This window comes from Podarcis liolepis (genome assembly GCF_965112155.1).
Source record: "Podarcis liolepis genome assembly, chromosome: 12".
In the NCBI taxonomy this organism is placed as follows: Eukaryota; Metazoa; Chordata; class Lepidosauria; order Squamata; family Lacertidae; genus Podarcis; species Podarcis liolepis.
In genome coordinates this window covers 12,900,331-12,912,819 of record NC_139563.1, presented here as the reverse complement: position 1 = coordinate 12,912,819, position 12,489 = coordinate 12,900,331, and the positions used below count along the sequence as shown (strand labels likewise).

Genomic DNA, 12,489 nt, shown 5'->3' with positions numbered 1-12,489 from the left:
TTGCAGAGTGGCAAAAGAATGTTTAGCCTATATTTTTGAAAGGTGTGTGTGTGCATTGTATAGATACAGATATATAGGATGTGATTTTTACATGTAGACTTCATATATTAGTGGGAGAAGCTGTCTTTTCTCCCAAGTAAGTTCTAGTTTTACACAAGAACAGGAGCATTGCTTGGTACTTAACTTTTAGCAGGACTGGGGCCCTAATCTGCAAAGGTCAGCCCTCTGTCTTGAAGAGCGATCAGAAGATGGTCAATCTGAAGGACTGTCTGCTGCATAGATAGAGGTCCATCAGAAGGGAGACTTGCAAAGGTCTTTATATTGTCCCATCAACAGTTTCAGCACCTGGACGGCAGACTAAGCAGGGATGGAGGTCACCTGTCCATGTGCAAATTTTACACTCGGTGGTGTCTTCATTTTTTGTGCTGGCGAATCTCCTCTTCTTTGGTAATGTGTAAATGGCCGCCCTAGGAACTTTATATGCATAAAGATTGGATCTGGAATTAAATGCAGTGGTACCTCAGGTTACAGACACTTCAGGTTACAGACGCTTCAGGTTACAGATTCCGCTAACCCAGAAACAGTGCCTCGGGTTAAGAACTTTGCTTCAGAATGAAAACAGAAATTGTGCAGCGGCAGCGGGAGGCCTCATTAGCTAAAGTGGTACCTCAGGTTAAGAACAGTTTCAGGTTAAGAACGGACCTCCAGAACGAATTAAGTTCTTAACCAGAGGAACCACTGTATACAGATAATAAAAAAATATTACCAAAACCAAAGCAAAACAAATCACAGAGACAGACACAGAACCACAAATATAAAAATTATATTTTCGCAGTACAGATTTAGCTGATGGAGTGGAGTAGGAGGCACCTATTTAAAGTATGAGTTCTGAAGAATAAAGAGCAAATTTATTTGTTTGTTATCCTCCTGCCTCATCAATCCTCCCTCCCAAACTTCCTTGATTCCAACAGTCACCCATGTATATTATCTGCCACAGGAAGTATGGCAGCAGTATAGTTTTATTTGTTGGGCACTCAGTGGCGTAGCGTGGGTTGTCAGCACCCGGGGCAAGGCAAGTAATTTGCGCCCCCAACCAGTGGATTTGCGCCCCCTAACCCTAACCCCCAGATGTTGCGCCCGGTGCGGCCGGCCCCCCCTGCACCCCCCACGCTACACCACTGTGGGCACTGGAAAGGCAAACATTAGTCTTGTGCAAAACCATTTGTGTGTGTGTGTGTGTGAGTAATGGACAGCAAGCAGTTGAATAGTCTTCTACTGGAGTCGACAGAAGGGGTTTCTTTAAAGCCTACCGTAATTGCAACAGAGTGGGGCAATTTCAAAGTAGGCCGCAGCTAGCGGGGAAGTGCTTGAAAAAAGTCAGCTACAAAATAAGTCTTCTGTTGAGCATAAATTTCAGTGGGGAAGGGGGTGGGGTTGTGGGTCCCGTGGGCACCAGATGAGGTCTATATAGGCACAGGCCCACCTGCAAGTGCAGCCCTGGTGACCCCCGGTTTATGGGATGGATTTTTGCATGTCCAAAGAACTGGTTGTCTGACAGAAGGGGAGAAAGGGCAGGGCATATGTGTTCAGCCTGTTTAGGAAGATAAATCTCCTGCATGAACATATTATGGCCTCAGACCCCAGGGTTGGCGGGAAACCTGGCCCAAAGGGTTTGCTCTTGGCCATGGGCCATTCAAGCACGGCAATAGCCAAGGTGAGGCCAGCAGATGGCTGCTCCGGCCAAGGAATGTTCAGAAAGCAGCAGCCAACCCCGATGTGGTGTGGTGGTTAAAGTGTTGGACTAGGCCCTTGGAGACCAGGCTTCAAATCCTCAGTCCTGAAGCTCCCTGGGTGATCTTGGGCCAGTCACTTTCTCTTAGGCCACCCTACCTCACAGGGTTGTTGTGAGGAAAAAACGGAGAGCGGGAAAACCATGTGTGCCACCTTTGAAGAAAGGTGGGATAGAATTCTAATGACCTTTTTAAATTTGTGACCTAACAGTTTTTGTTTAAAGATGAGGGCTTCATTTTAGAATGGGAACATTTCTGGTTTAAAAAACAACAATAATAATAATCAGCAGCAACTGGTGCCCTTGATATTGTTCCAAACATTACCCACTTGGCAGACCAAAGCAGCACCCACACAAATGTTTCCTTGGCTCAGGGTGGATTTTTCAAGATCACTATCTACACGCTTGAAGTGTTCATGGAAATTAAAAAAAATCCCCTTTTGATTTCTGTGAGTGGTATTCAGCTCTGTTTTGTTCAGAGTAGACCTGTTGAAATTCATAGACCTAACTTAGTCATGTTCATTCATTTCAGTGGGTTTAGTTCAGGCATAGGCAAACTCGGCCCTCCAGATGTTTTGGGACTACAATTCCCATTATCCCTGTTTTCGATATGATTCATCATATCCATTCACATGCAACTCTTAATTCAATGATAATAAAATATTAAACTGAGGGAGGGGGGAAATAAATGGATCCCTGGACTTGAAACCCTATCTATAAACTCTAGCTTAAGTGAGCTGATTTTAGACTCTGGACTTAATGCTCATGTACAGACCCCAACCCCACCCTTTTGATGTGTTTTCCTTCACTTACTGAACTCCAAAACGTGGTGAGTCCTGCTCTCCTACTGTGTAGGGCTCAGGACTTCTGCCTCACGGTTGTTCCCTGACAGCACCATTGCGTAGAAATGTGGCAACCCAACCTTAGAAGCAGAGATGGATTTAGGTTTGATGAGGCCCTAAGCTACTGAAGGTAACGGGGCCCTTTATATGTCCAGTTGTCCTTTGTCAACAAATTGTCGCTGTTTTTTGTGTTGAATATATGCTATATGGTAATTTATGGACCTAATAGGTATCTAAAGCCATTTGCACATAACAAAATATGTATTTTATCAAGGTAATTGTTGAAAAGTCCATGCAGAATGCAAAGTCCATGCAGAATGTAGGCACCCTATATACAGAAATGAGCAAACCAGTGATATTTTAGGGAGCAGGCTAGCAGGCGGGGCCCATTACTTACATCATAGGAGCCTACACAACACAAAACACTGTTGCTGTATGTAGGCTTTATTTTATTTGTGTTTTAATCTTATATTTTGGAAATGAACATCCAGGTTGTTTTTCCTTTAATTTTTGGGTGGCTCCCAAGAGAGTGGGGCCTTAAGTATAGCTTTTTTAGCTTATACGTAAATCCGGCACTGCTTAGAAGGACAGCTGGTTTCATATCCTTGAGTTCAAGCCTGGGATTTGAGAGAAATTCAGGTACCTTTTCACTTAAGTTGCCCACAACACCAGAATGCAGCCATCCTTAGAAACGTTTACTTCCCTGAATTTTGCAATGCAGTTCTTCAACCCAAAAAAGTGTCTATGAAGGGGTGAAGGGCATATATGAAAGAGTTGCTAAAATAGGGAAAATATAAACATTTTCAAAATGGGCTGGGTAAATGTTATTAATGGGAACACCTGCACCCAAAGATACGAATATTAAAATGCTGGCTAATTTTCACAAGTTGCGAACTGCTGCAGAAACGAGCTGAGCTTAAGAGTGGAAAAACAAGAGACATCAATGAAGCCAAACTGACAGGTCCTCCCTTCCCGAATGAAAACCAATCTGTGTCCCCATCGCACACCTTACACCGGCAACCCCGGGGCAGGTGTCTCCAATGTGCGAACTTTAAAGACAAAAGGGGAAAGGGCAAAACGCTGCCTTGGGTGGGGTTCCCCTCCCCCGCTGCTTTTCATTGTAATCGCTTTGTGTGAGTAGCATCTGGGCAGCTGAGAAAGGGAGAAGAAGGGAGAGCCCCTTAACACTTTCTCTGCTCCTTCTTTCATTCCACTGTGATGCGTGCTAACTTCATAGGTAAGGGAGCAGGTGTATAAACATGCGCGGGTGGGAAAGGAACAAGGCGGGAGGGAGATTAGATTTCAAAGCTTCCTAGCCCGTCCTGGGAAGGAGGCAGGCATGTTTTGCTAGAAACTCCTCGTCTGGCATTATAATGCACCTCCACTCAGCCCGGCATTGTTGCCAACGGTAGGGATTTTCCCAGCATTTAATCTTTAAAAAAAAAAAGGCGTAGTTGCAAGGCTCAGAGCTACACTCTTGAATCTGGAAGCTGGTCGTCTCTCCCCAGATATGCAGAGGTAGACCATGGCTATTCTGACCCATTTTAATTTAGCTGGTGATTTAGCATTTAGCCCAGGCATCCTCATATTCAGCCCTCCAGCTGTTTTGGGACTACAACTCCCACCATCCCTAGCTAACAGGACCAGTGGTCAGGGATGATGGGAACTGTAGTCCCAAAACAGCTGGAGGGCCAAGTCTGGGGATGCCTGATTTAGCCTGTTCCAATGTACCAGTGAGGATAAAAGCAGGAAGGGCTGTGGTTGCGGCAAGAAGAGTTTTGTGGGAAATGACGGCAGCAAGCTCTGAGAATCAGTAATGTGGCCGCAGCTGGGATTTTCCCAGTCTCACCTAGGCACCGAGCATTTCAATACAAAAAGGACAGGCAGGAAATAATCAACCCGAGATATTTAATACCTATGTCCAGCGGTGAGGAGACGAGGCTTTCCTTACGCACGTTCCAAGCACTCCCTTCTTAATTATTCCTCTGGCATTCAAGGCAAGTTCCTGGGCTGATCCCTACTCAAATTAAACCCTGGATTTTCCCTTGCACTTAGGAATGTATTAGAATCATAATTACAAGTAGTGATCTAGGAGCAGACATGGACCCGAGCCAGGAGGAGAGGGAGCTTTGCAGAAGCACTTTGGTGCAAGATTAGCATCAAGGTGAATAAGCTGCAGGCCAAAGTGAAGGCATCTGCTTGCAGGGCCACCTGCCCATATATACAATATACGATATCTTTATTGTCATTGTCCCATGCAGAACAATGAAACCGAAAAACTACATAAAACATTCAAAAACCTCTAAAAACTCTTGAAACCCCATTTTAAAATACACTATACTATAGAGACCCCTTATGCTGCATTTAGAACCAGAATTGCATTTGTGTAGAAACTGTTTCTCAGGCGGCTAGTCCTGGCCTTTATAACCCTGTACCTTCTTCCAGAAGGCAGAAGCTGAAAGAGATCATTTCCAGGGTGCGTACTATCCTGCACTATCTCTGCCACTTTCTTATGGCACCTGACAGCATAGACTTGATCTAAGATGGGAAGAGTGCACCCAATTATTCTCTGCAGTCTTTACAAGCCTGGACAGCATTGTTTTTCTGCTGACTGTACAGCTCCCAAACCACACACACAGACCATAATACACTCTCCACATTGCAATGGTAAAATGCCATCAACAGGTCCCATCACTCTCGTGCTGCAGAGCAGAGGTCCTCCCAAAGGCTCCTGCACCTGTTATCTTGCACAGGGTATGCAATAGAAGCAGCACAGTGCATTTGTTGGAGTCGCACAGAGCCTCTGCCCCAGCCACAAAAGGATGACTGTGCTCTGCTGGAGGGGACTGAATGGCAATACTCTTAGTCAGGGACCATTTTCAGGAAGGAGTAGTGAAGGAGGAGCCAGCCCAATTCTCTTAGTGAGCTGCCAGAAAGCCCTTTTCATCACAAACGTCAGTCCTTCCTAGGGCCAGCTCCAGGTTTGACAGGAGCCCTGAGCAAAACGACAACAGTGGGGCCTCCTGGTGCGTCAGTGTGTCTTGGTGCGCTCTGGTTGTGGTGACAGCTGCTTCGGGCAATCCTGGGCTGGATCTAGATACGTCCAGAAAGTGTTTCAGGGAATGCGTTGTAAACCTCAAAGTGGGATGTATCACGTTGGTGAAAGAGGGAACCCCACAGCGCCATCTGGTGTCACGGTGTTACAACGCATATAAAATGCTTTTTCTTTACTAATGTAGCAGAGTCCCTGGACAGCTGTATCTAACCACCCTTTGGACTTCCCCCAGTGCTCTAGTCTAGAGCACGGGTGGGGCACCTTTCCTACCAAGTGGTGTGTGGTACCAGAGGCAAAAGTGAGCTGAGCAGCCAATGTATCTCTTTCCAGTGCACCATAGGCTGGTTTCTACACAAACTCTCTCTCTCTCACACACCCCTCTCTTTCCTCCATCCTCACCACCAGGAAACACTACTGAGTTCAGGGACACATTCCAGGCAACCACAAACACTCCAGGAGGGTGGGAGACAGGGCTGACCAGAGGGAGAGAGTGTGGCTTGACCTCAGGATCCTCCGGCCATCAGCCAGCGTTCTGTGGCCTCTGAGGATGCTTGGACCTCATTTTTCAAAATATCTATTTTATTGATTTACAGTGGTACCTCGGGTTACAGACGCTTCAGGTTACAGACGCTTCATTTTTTAAAAAAAAGATATTCATTAAAGTTTCAGCATATTACAAAAATAAGAGAAAAAAGTAAAAGAAAACAAAAAAATGAAAATGAAAATACAAAATAAAAACAGTTAAAAACAAATCAGTCTTTCCATATCTTATCTTTCATTTGCTTATTTCCCTGACCTCCTCACACCTCCCTTTTTTGTATTCCAGTTCATTTAGTTAATTCAGCAAATCCTTTCCCTCTTTGATTTTATCTTAATCTTCTATCTTAATATATTATAACTTTAGGTTATCACCTGTTAACAATCCATTTTTACATATTCCTTTATAATATTGCTGCTAAAAAGCACTTAACTTCAATCCAACATCATTCTAACATTCATTCAGGTTACAGACGCTTCAGATTACAGACTCCGCTAACCCAGAAATAGTACCTCGGGTTAAGAACTTTGCTTCAGGATGGGAACAGAAATCGCGCGGCAGCAGCGGGAGACCCCATTAGCTAAAGTGGTGCTTCAGGTTAAGAACAGTTTCAGTTTAAGAATGGACCTCCAGAACGATTTAAGTTCTTAACCCGAGGTACCACTGCATCAAAAACATAGAATTGTTGGGGGGGTTTTAGACTCCCCCACTTTTTAGGGTTCTTTCCCTACAGAATGTATGTACTCCTGCAAATATTGGGTACTCCTCACCCCACAAGCCTGCTGATATTGCCCACTTGTGCTTGGAAAGTTCCATTTTCGGTTTGTAAGAACTGGCTCTCACAGCCTGGGCATCAGAAACTCTTGTTTCTGGCTTTGAGGGACAGAAAAGCTTGTAGCCAGGCTATCTTGTAGGAAATATATTCAGCTGTGCTTTGTCGCCATCTTGTTGAGTAATATATTTTTGTTTTAATGCTGTTGTTGTGCTTTATTGGAATATTTGTACCCTGTCTTGGGAAACTTTCCGTTGAAGGGCAGTTTAACAACAACAACAACATTACTACTATTATTCTCATCACCATCTTACTATTAGAGAAGCCACAGTAGAATTAGTTCTGATGCGTCCAATGTTTATTTTAAATTGAGCCAAATTTGAGAGGGAACTATTGACTTTCGTGCACACTATATCAGAACAATTGGCTAGAGAGTTACAAAAGCCTGTGTCTCTCAGATCCCTCTTCCTTGTAAATTCCACTGCAGGAATGGGGCTTGAGGGCCACACTTATTCCTGGGCAATTTTTCTGGGGCAACTTGCCAGTGGTGGTCAGAGCAGAGTTAAAAGTCAATGAATGTGAATTTTGCCTTTATTTGGTAGGCTAGTTTCTACACAAGCCCTCTATCCTCAAGCCATTCAAGCAAAAAGCATTAATGGGGATCAAGGACTCTTTCCAGCCAGGCAAAAACAACCAGGCCGAGTGCAAAGCAGCACCAGTGAGGTGTATGGCCCAGGGCCAGCCCTGATGGCTGGAGGGTTGCATCTGATCTCCAGTGACCAAGTTTCGCCATGCTTTACAACATAATGCAATAAGTTTTGCCGCCACACAGTACACCTCCCCACCCCATTCCAGCATGATTGGCTGGCTGGGGTAGGGAAACACACAGGCAGGATGACATCACGTTGCACCATGTGATGTCATAGAAATTGTGCGAAAGGGGGAGCTAGAGAGATACGGGGGGGGTGGCAGTTTAGTATCCCTGATAACTCCGAGTTTCACTTGTGTTGTTGCTAGGAATTGCTTGTTGTCAGGCTTCCAGGAATTGGCTTCCTCCCCCGTGGCACTCAGAATGGTGGTTCTCCCGATTAAGGATCCCACCCTCTTCTGTCCTTATTAATTTACGTCACTCCTACATCTTGTAATCTGAGCTTGATAACCCTCTGTACTTTCTGTTCTGCCACTTTCTGAGCTCTCTGTGACTTTGGAGAAGGGGTGTGTGAATGCTGCCCAGAGACTGTGAATCTGTTAACCCTCTTTCTCCCAGTATTTCGTCTCCTAGCTGTTCCCCATCCAGTATTTCCCAGCTTCTGCCTTCTGAACTATGCCCCTCTGCAAACCACTGTTCCAAATCTATACTGTCTCCTGCTCCTGGTAAGATTCAGGATTGGGATTTCGATAGGTCCCTGACAATTGTCCCGATTTGTTCTGTTTCTCGTTGGTGCCCTCACTCTCTTCTAACACTCCTTCTCTTCTCCCACCTCCAGAGAACTCAGTGGCGGCCAAATCGGGCGGTTGCTTCCCTGGATCGGCTTGGGTGAACCTGGAGCAAGGAGGAACCAAGCTGGTGAAGGACCTCCACCCTGGAGACCGGGTCCTGGCAGCTGACGTGCAAGGGCAGCTGCTCTACAGCGAGTTCCTCGCCTTCCTGGACCAGGAGGAGCCTCCCGTCCGCAAGCTTTTCTACGTGATCGAGACCCGACAGCCCCGGGCGCGCCTCTTGCTCACGGCGGCTCACCTGCTTTTCGTGGCCCCACCACAGAACCACTCCAAGCCCCAGCCTGTTTTCGCCAGCCGCGTTCAGCCGGGTCAACGCGTCTACGTGCTGGGCAAAGGGAGCCAGACACTGTTGCAGGCCGAGGTGCGCAGTGTGTCCCTGCGGGAAGAGGCCTTGGGTGCCTACGCCCCGCTCACTGCTCAGGGCACTATCCTCATCAATCAGGTGCTGGCGTCGTGCTATGCGGTCATTGAGGAGCATAGCTGGGCCCACTGGGCGTTTGCCCCTTTCCGAGTCACTCACGCTCTCCTGGCGATGCTGTACCCCAGCGGCCTCTCCTCCCCAGTCCTTTTCCCAGCCGCTGCCCTGGACGACGCCCCAGCAGGAGTCCACTGGTATTCCCGCCTCCTCTACCACATTGGCCGCTGGGTATTGGATTCTGAGATGATACACCCACTGGGCATGGCCAGCTGAGGGGGACGGCTCTCCACACCCCACCTTGACCTGTCATAAGAACAGAGAATCACCTTATGTAAACTTCTTGGTGTCGTGAGCCACTCTGAGCATGGTTTACCATGGGAAAGTGGCCTGCAAGTGAACAGACGATGATGAAAATAGTACAAAGGGCGGGGAGGGGAGAAAACTAAGATGAAGAAGGAAAGAAAGAGAATGAAAGACTTTAAAACAATAATAATAATAGTAGGACAGTCCAAAGTAGACTTTAAGGAGCAGGAAGAGCCCAGGAATATACCCCCACCCAAGTTTAGTTGAGAAATATATATATTTTTTATTTGATTTCTATTTTGTTGTCTGTTTGATTGTTTCATTGTCCTCATCTCCTGGATATTTATTTGTTTGGTATTTTGAAATAGATGTTTTAAAGGATATGAACCCGACCTTCAAGAGCCTTAAATAGTTTCTTTGATAATTTATTATCATGTGAACTGTACACTCAACGGGGAAGAAGAAAATTATTTTGCAAGGCCAAGCAAAAGTGCACAGAGTTCTATTTTTCTATGTGTGACACACGTCCAGACTTTCCAAAAGTAAAACTTCTGTCCCTCCCATCTGTACGTTGCTTTGCTCTTCTACAACAGCGAGTCCTGGAACAAACGAAAGACATACTACTCCATAGACAGGGGGGGGAGGGGGTCCGTAAATTATATTTTTATACACAGAATTGTAAATTCAATTTTTTTTTTTAGAGAGAGAGATCAATACTTAACAGTCACATTTCATTTTTTTTGAAATAGTGTAAAATATAAGAATATATTATTTTAATTTAAATAGTATCAAATGTAATGTCAGCTTCTGTATTGTTTCTAATTGTCTTTGGAAATATTTTGCTTTGTATAAAAGATAACAGCCACCCCTTTTCAACCACACTCCTGGAACGCAAGACTGTTACACACACCTTGATTCATTTGCAAAACTCTGGGGAGGTGGGGGAGAAACTCTCTTATTTTTACCTTCAAAATCAAGAAGAAGAAATTTATGAGAAAATATTTTTTAAAAAGCGCACATGTTGGCTATTATGTGACAATGGAGAATAGTTTGTACAGAGGAGGGGGGCAAAGGATGTTTTGCATTAATAAACTGATAAATAACCGCTGTCAATTTACTAAAATGTATTTTTGAATATTTTGTAATAGTTTTAATAGTTTTATAGAAATAAAATGTGCCATGCACAGTCTGGTTAGTATATAATAACAAAGGATTCCTGGTGCATCACATTGTTTTTTTCTTTTTAAACTGTTGTTGAGGTAGGAAAATGTGAATATCTGACATCACCATTCCAAGGGCTGCTGTATGGCCAAAGCTCTCTTGCTATTACTTAGTCACCTTCTCAAATAACGTAGTCACCTTTGAACACTCCCGTGGCCATTTTCAGAGCTGTGCTAAAATCTCTGATCTTTAGGTAACTGAGGATGGATGAATCACTCAATTTCAGTTTCTCTAAATTTCTGCAGCCATCTGCATTTTTTTTTTAAAAAAAATAATAATTAAAAAGTCCTCATGAAGATTCATCAGTATTTTAGCTCACATTTATTCCAATGTACACATTTTTATATGTGATTTTGACTAATATACACATCTCTGCAAGCCATTTCCTCTAGCACAATACTCTTTTTCTATATTATGCTCACTAATGTATTCCTTTGCACACACACTTTTTATTCAAATATACACATTTTTGCACACATTGACTGGTTGGAGAACTGATTGGGAGATGTGTGAATTTCAAAGAATTGTGTTTTGGTTACTATCAAGATGCAGATATTGCCCTAGACTAGGGGTCTTCCATATTCTGCTGGACTCCAGCTTCCATCATCCTTGGTCATTGGCTATGCTGGCTGGGGCTGATGGAAGCTGGAATCCAACAGCAACATCTGGAATAATAATAATAATAATAATAATAATAATAATAATAATAATAATATATTATTTATACCCCACCCATCTGGCTGGGTTTCCCCCAGCCACTCTGGGCAGCTTCCAACAAAATATTAAAATACAGTAGTCCATCAAACATTAAAAGCTTCCCTAAACAGGGCTGCCTTCAGATGGCCAATGATTCCCCTAAGGTCCCTAAATCTTATGGGGACCAAGAAGGAGTTTGCCATGTGGTTTGTCAGAAGCCACATGCTTAACGTACTGTGGTGTTTGAACCCGAGTTCATTCTATGGAGGAGGGTTTTTGGATTATCCTCAGTTCACACTGAAGAGGACCTTTGGACCTCAGTTCAATAACAGGCCATAGACTGGTATATCTCCTTTCCTCTCTGACTAAGACTGTGTGTGCTATTATACACATGGCTTTTGAGTCTGCCAGTAATTTCAGGGTTGTAAACCCACCTTCAAGTGGGGAACTGAGAACTCTCTCCAAACTAAGTGATGGCCTTTAGGCCTGTTAAAATCATTCTCCCTTCACCTGGTGATGTGTCAATATCATCAAGGCTGTAAAGTCTTTGTTGATGGAATGTTAATACATCTGAGGTTATAAACTTAGTTTAGATTATGTACATTTTGGGGTGTGCGCTCTCTCTCTCTTTCTCTGTAAGTGATTGATAATTCCCTCCCTAATGTCTTTGCAAATAGGCACCTTGGAGGTTTTTCGTTATCAGCTATACTGGTGGTGTAATCTTCCTGAATCCACTTTCCAAACTTTGAAGAATTAAGCTATTTCAAGAAGAACCATATTGACCATAAGAGATTGACTTGCAGACCATACTATGGACAAGCAAGAGACATACATTTAATCTTGAAGATCACATTTCCTCCTGGGCTAGAGACAACCACTAGAGCTGGAATGGGGAACATCTGACCCTCTACGTGTTGTTCCCACTAGCTTCAGTCAGCATGGCCAATGGTCGGGGATGATGGAGTTGGAGTCCAGCCACATCTGGAGAGCTGTAGTTTCTCCAACATTGATTTAGAAGCTGTGTATATACTTTGCACTAATGGAAGTCATCCATACTCCTGCGTAATGTACTGTATGAGTAAGTAGGTCACTGATCCTTTGTGATCTTCACTCTTCATTTCATATATGATTTGCATCCCACCTGAAATATACTTGGAGTCGAGTGTGAATGTCATACTCTTTATTCAGCTCATAGTAGCAATGAATGAAACTTTCCCCAAAATGTCTAGCTATATATACATTATTTACACAATGAGCCCCATGTGATTGGTTAATTCCAAGCTGCTCCTGTAGGCCAATCAGGTTGCTGATTCACTTCATCCAGGAGCCTGATTGGCTGCTCCTGCAGGCCAATC

At 44.2% G+C, this 12,489-nt stretch overlaps 1 protein-coding gene across 1 annotated transcript in view; it reads left to right on the top strand.

Moving 5' to 3' along the window:
• Positions 1-10,430, top strand: part of SHH (sonic hedgehog signaling molecule) — a 32,678-nt gene extending 22,248 nt beyond the window's left edge. The window contains exon 3 of the mRNA XM_083467127.1: positions 8,484-10,430. Within this exon, the coding sequence (XP_083323253.1) occupies positions 8,484-9,187 (704 nt within the window). The 3' untranslated portion in view covers positions 9,188-10,430. The remainder of the gene's footprint in view (positions 1-8,483) is intronic.
• Positions 10,431-12,489: the final 2,059 nt, after the last annotated feature.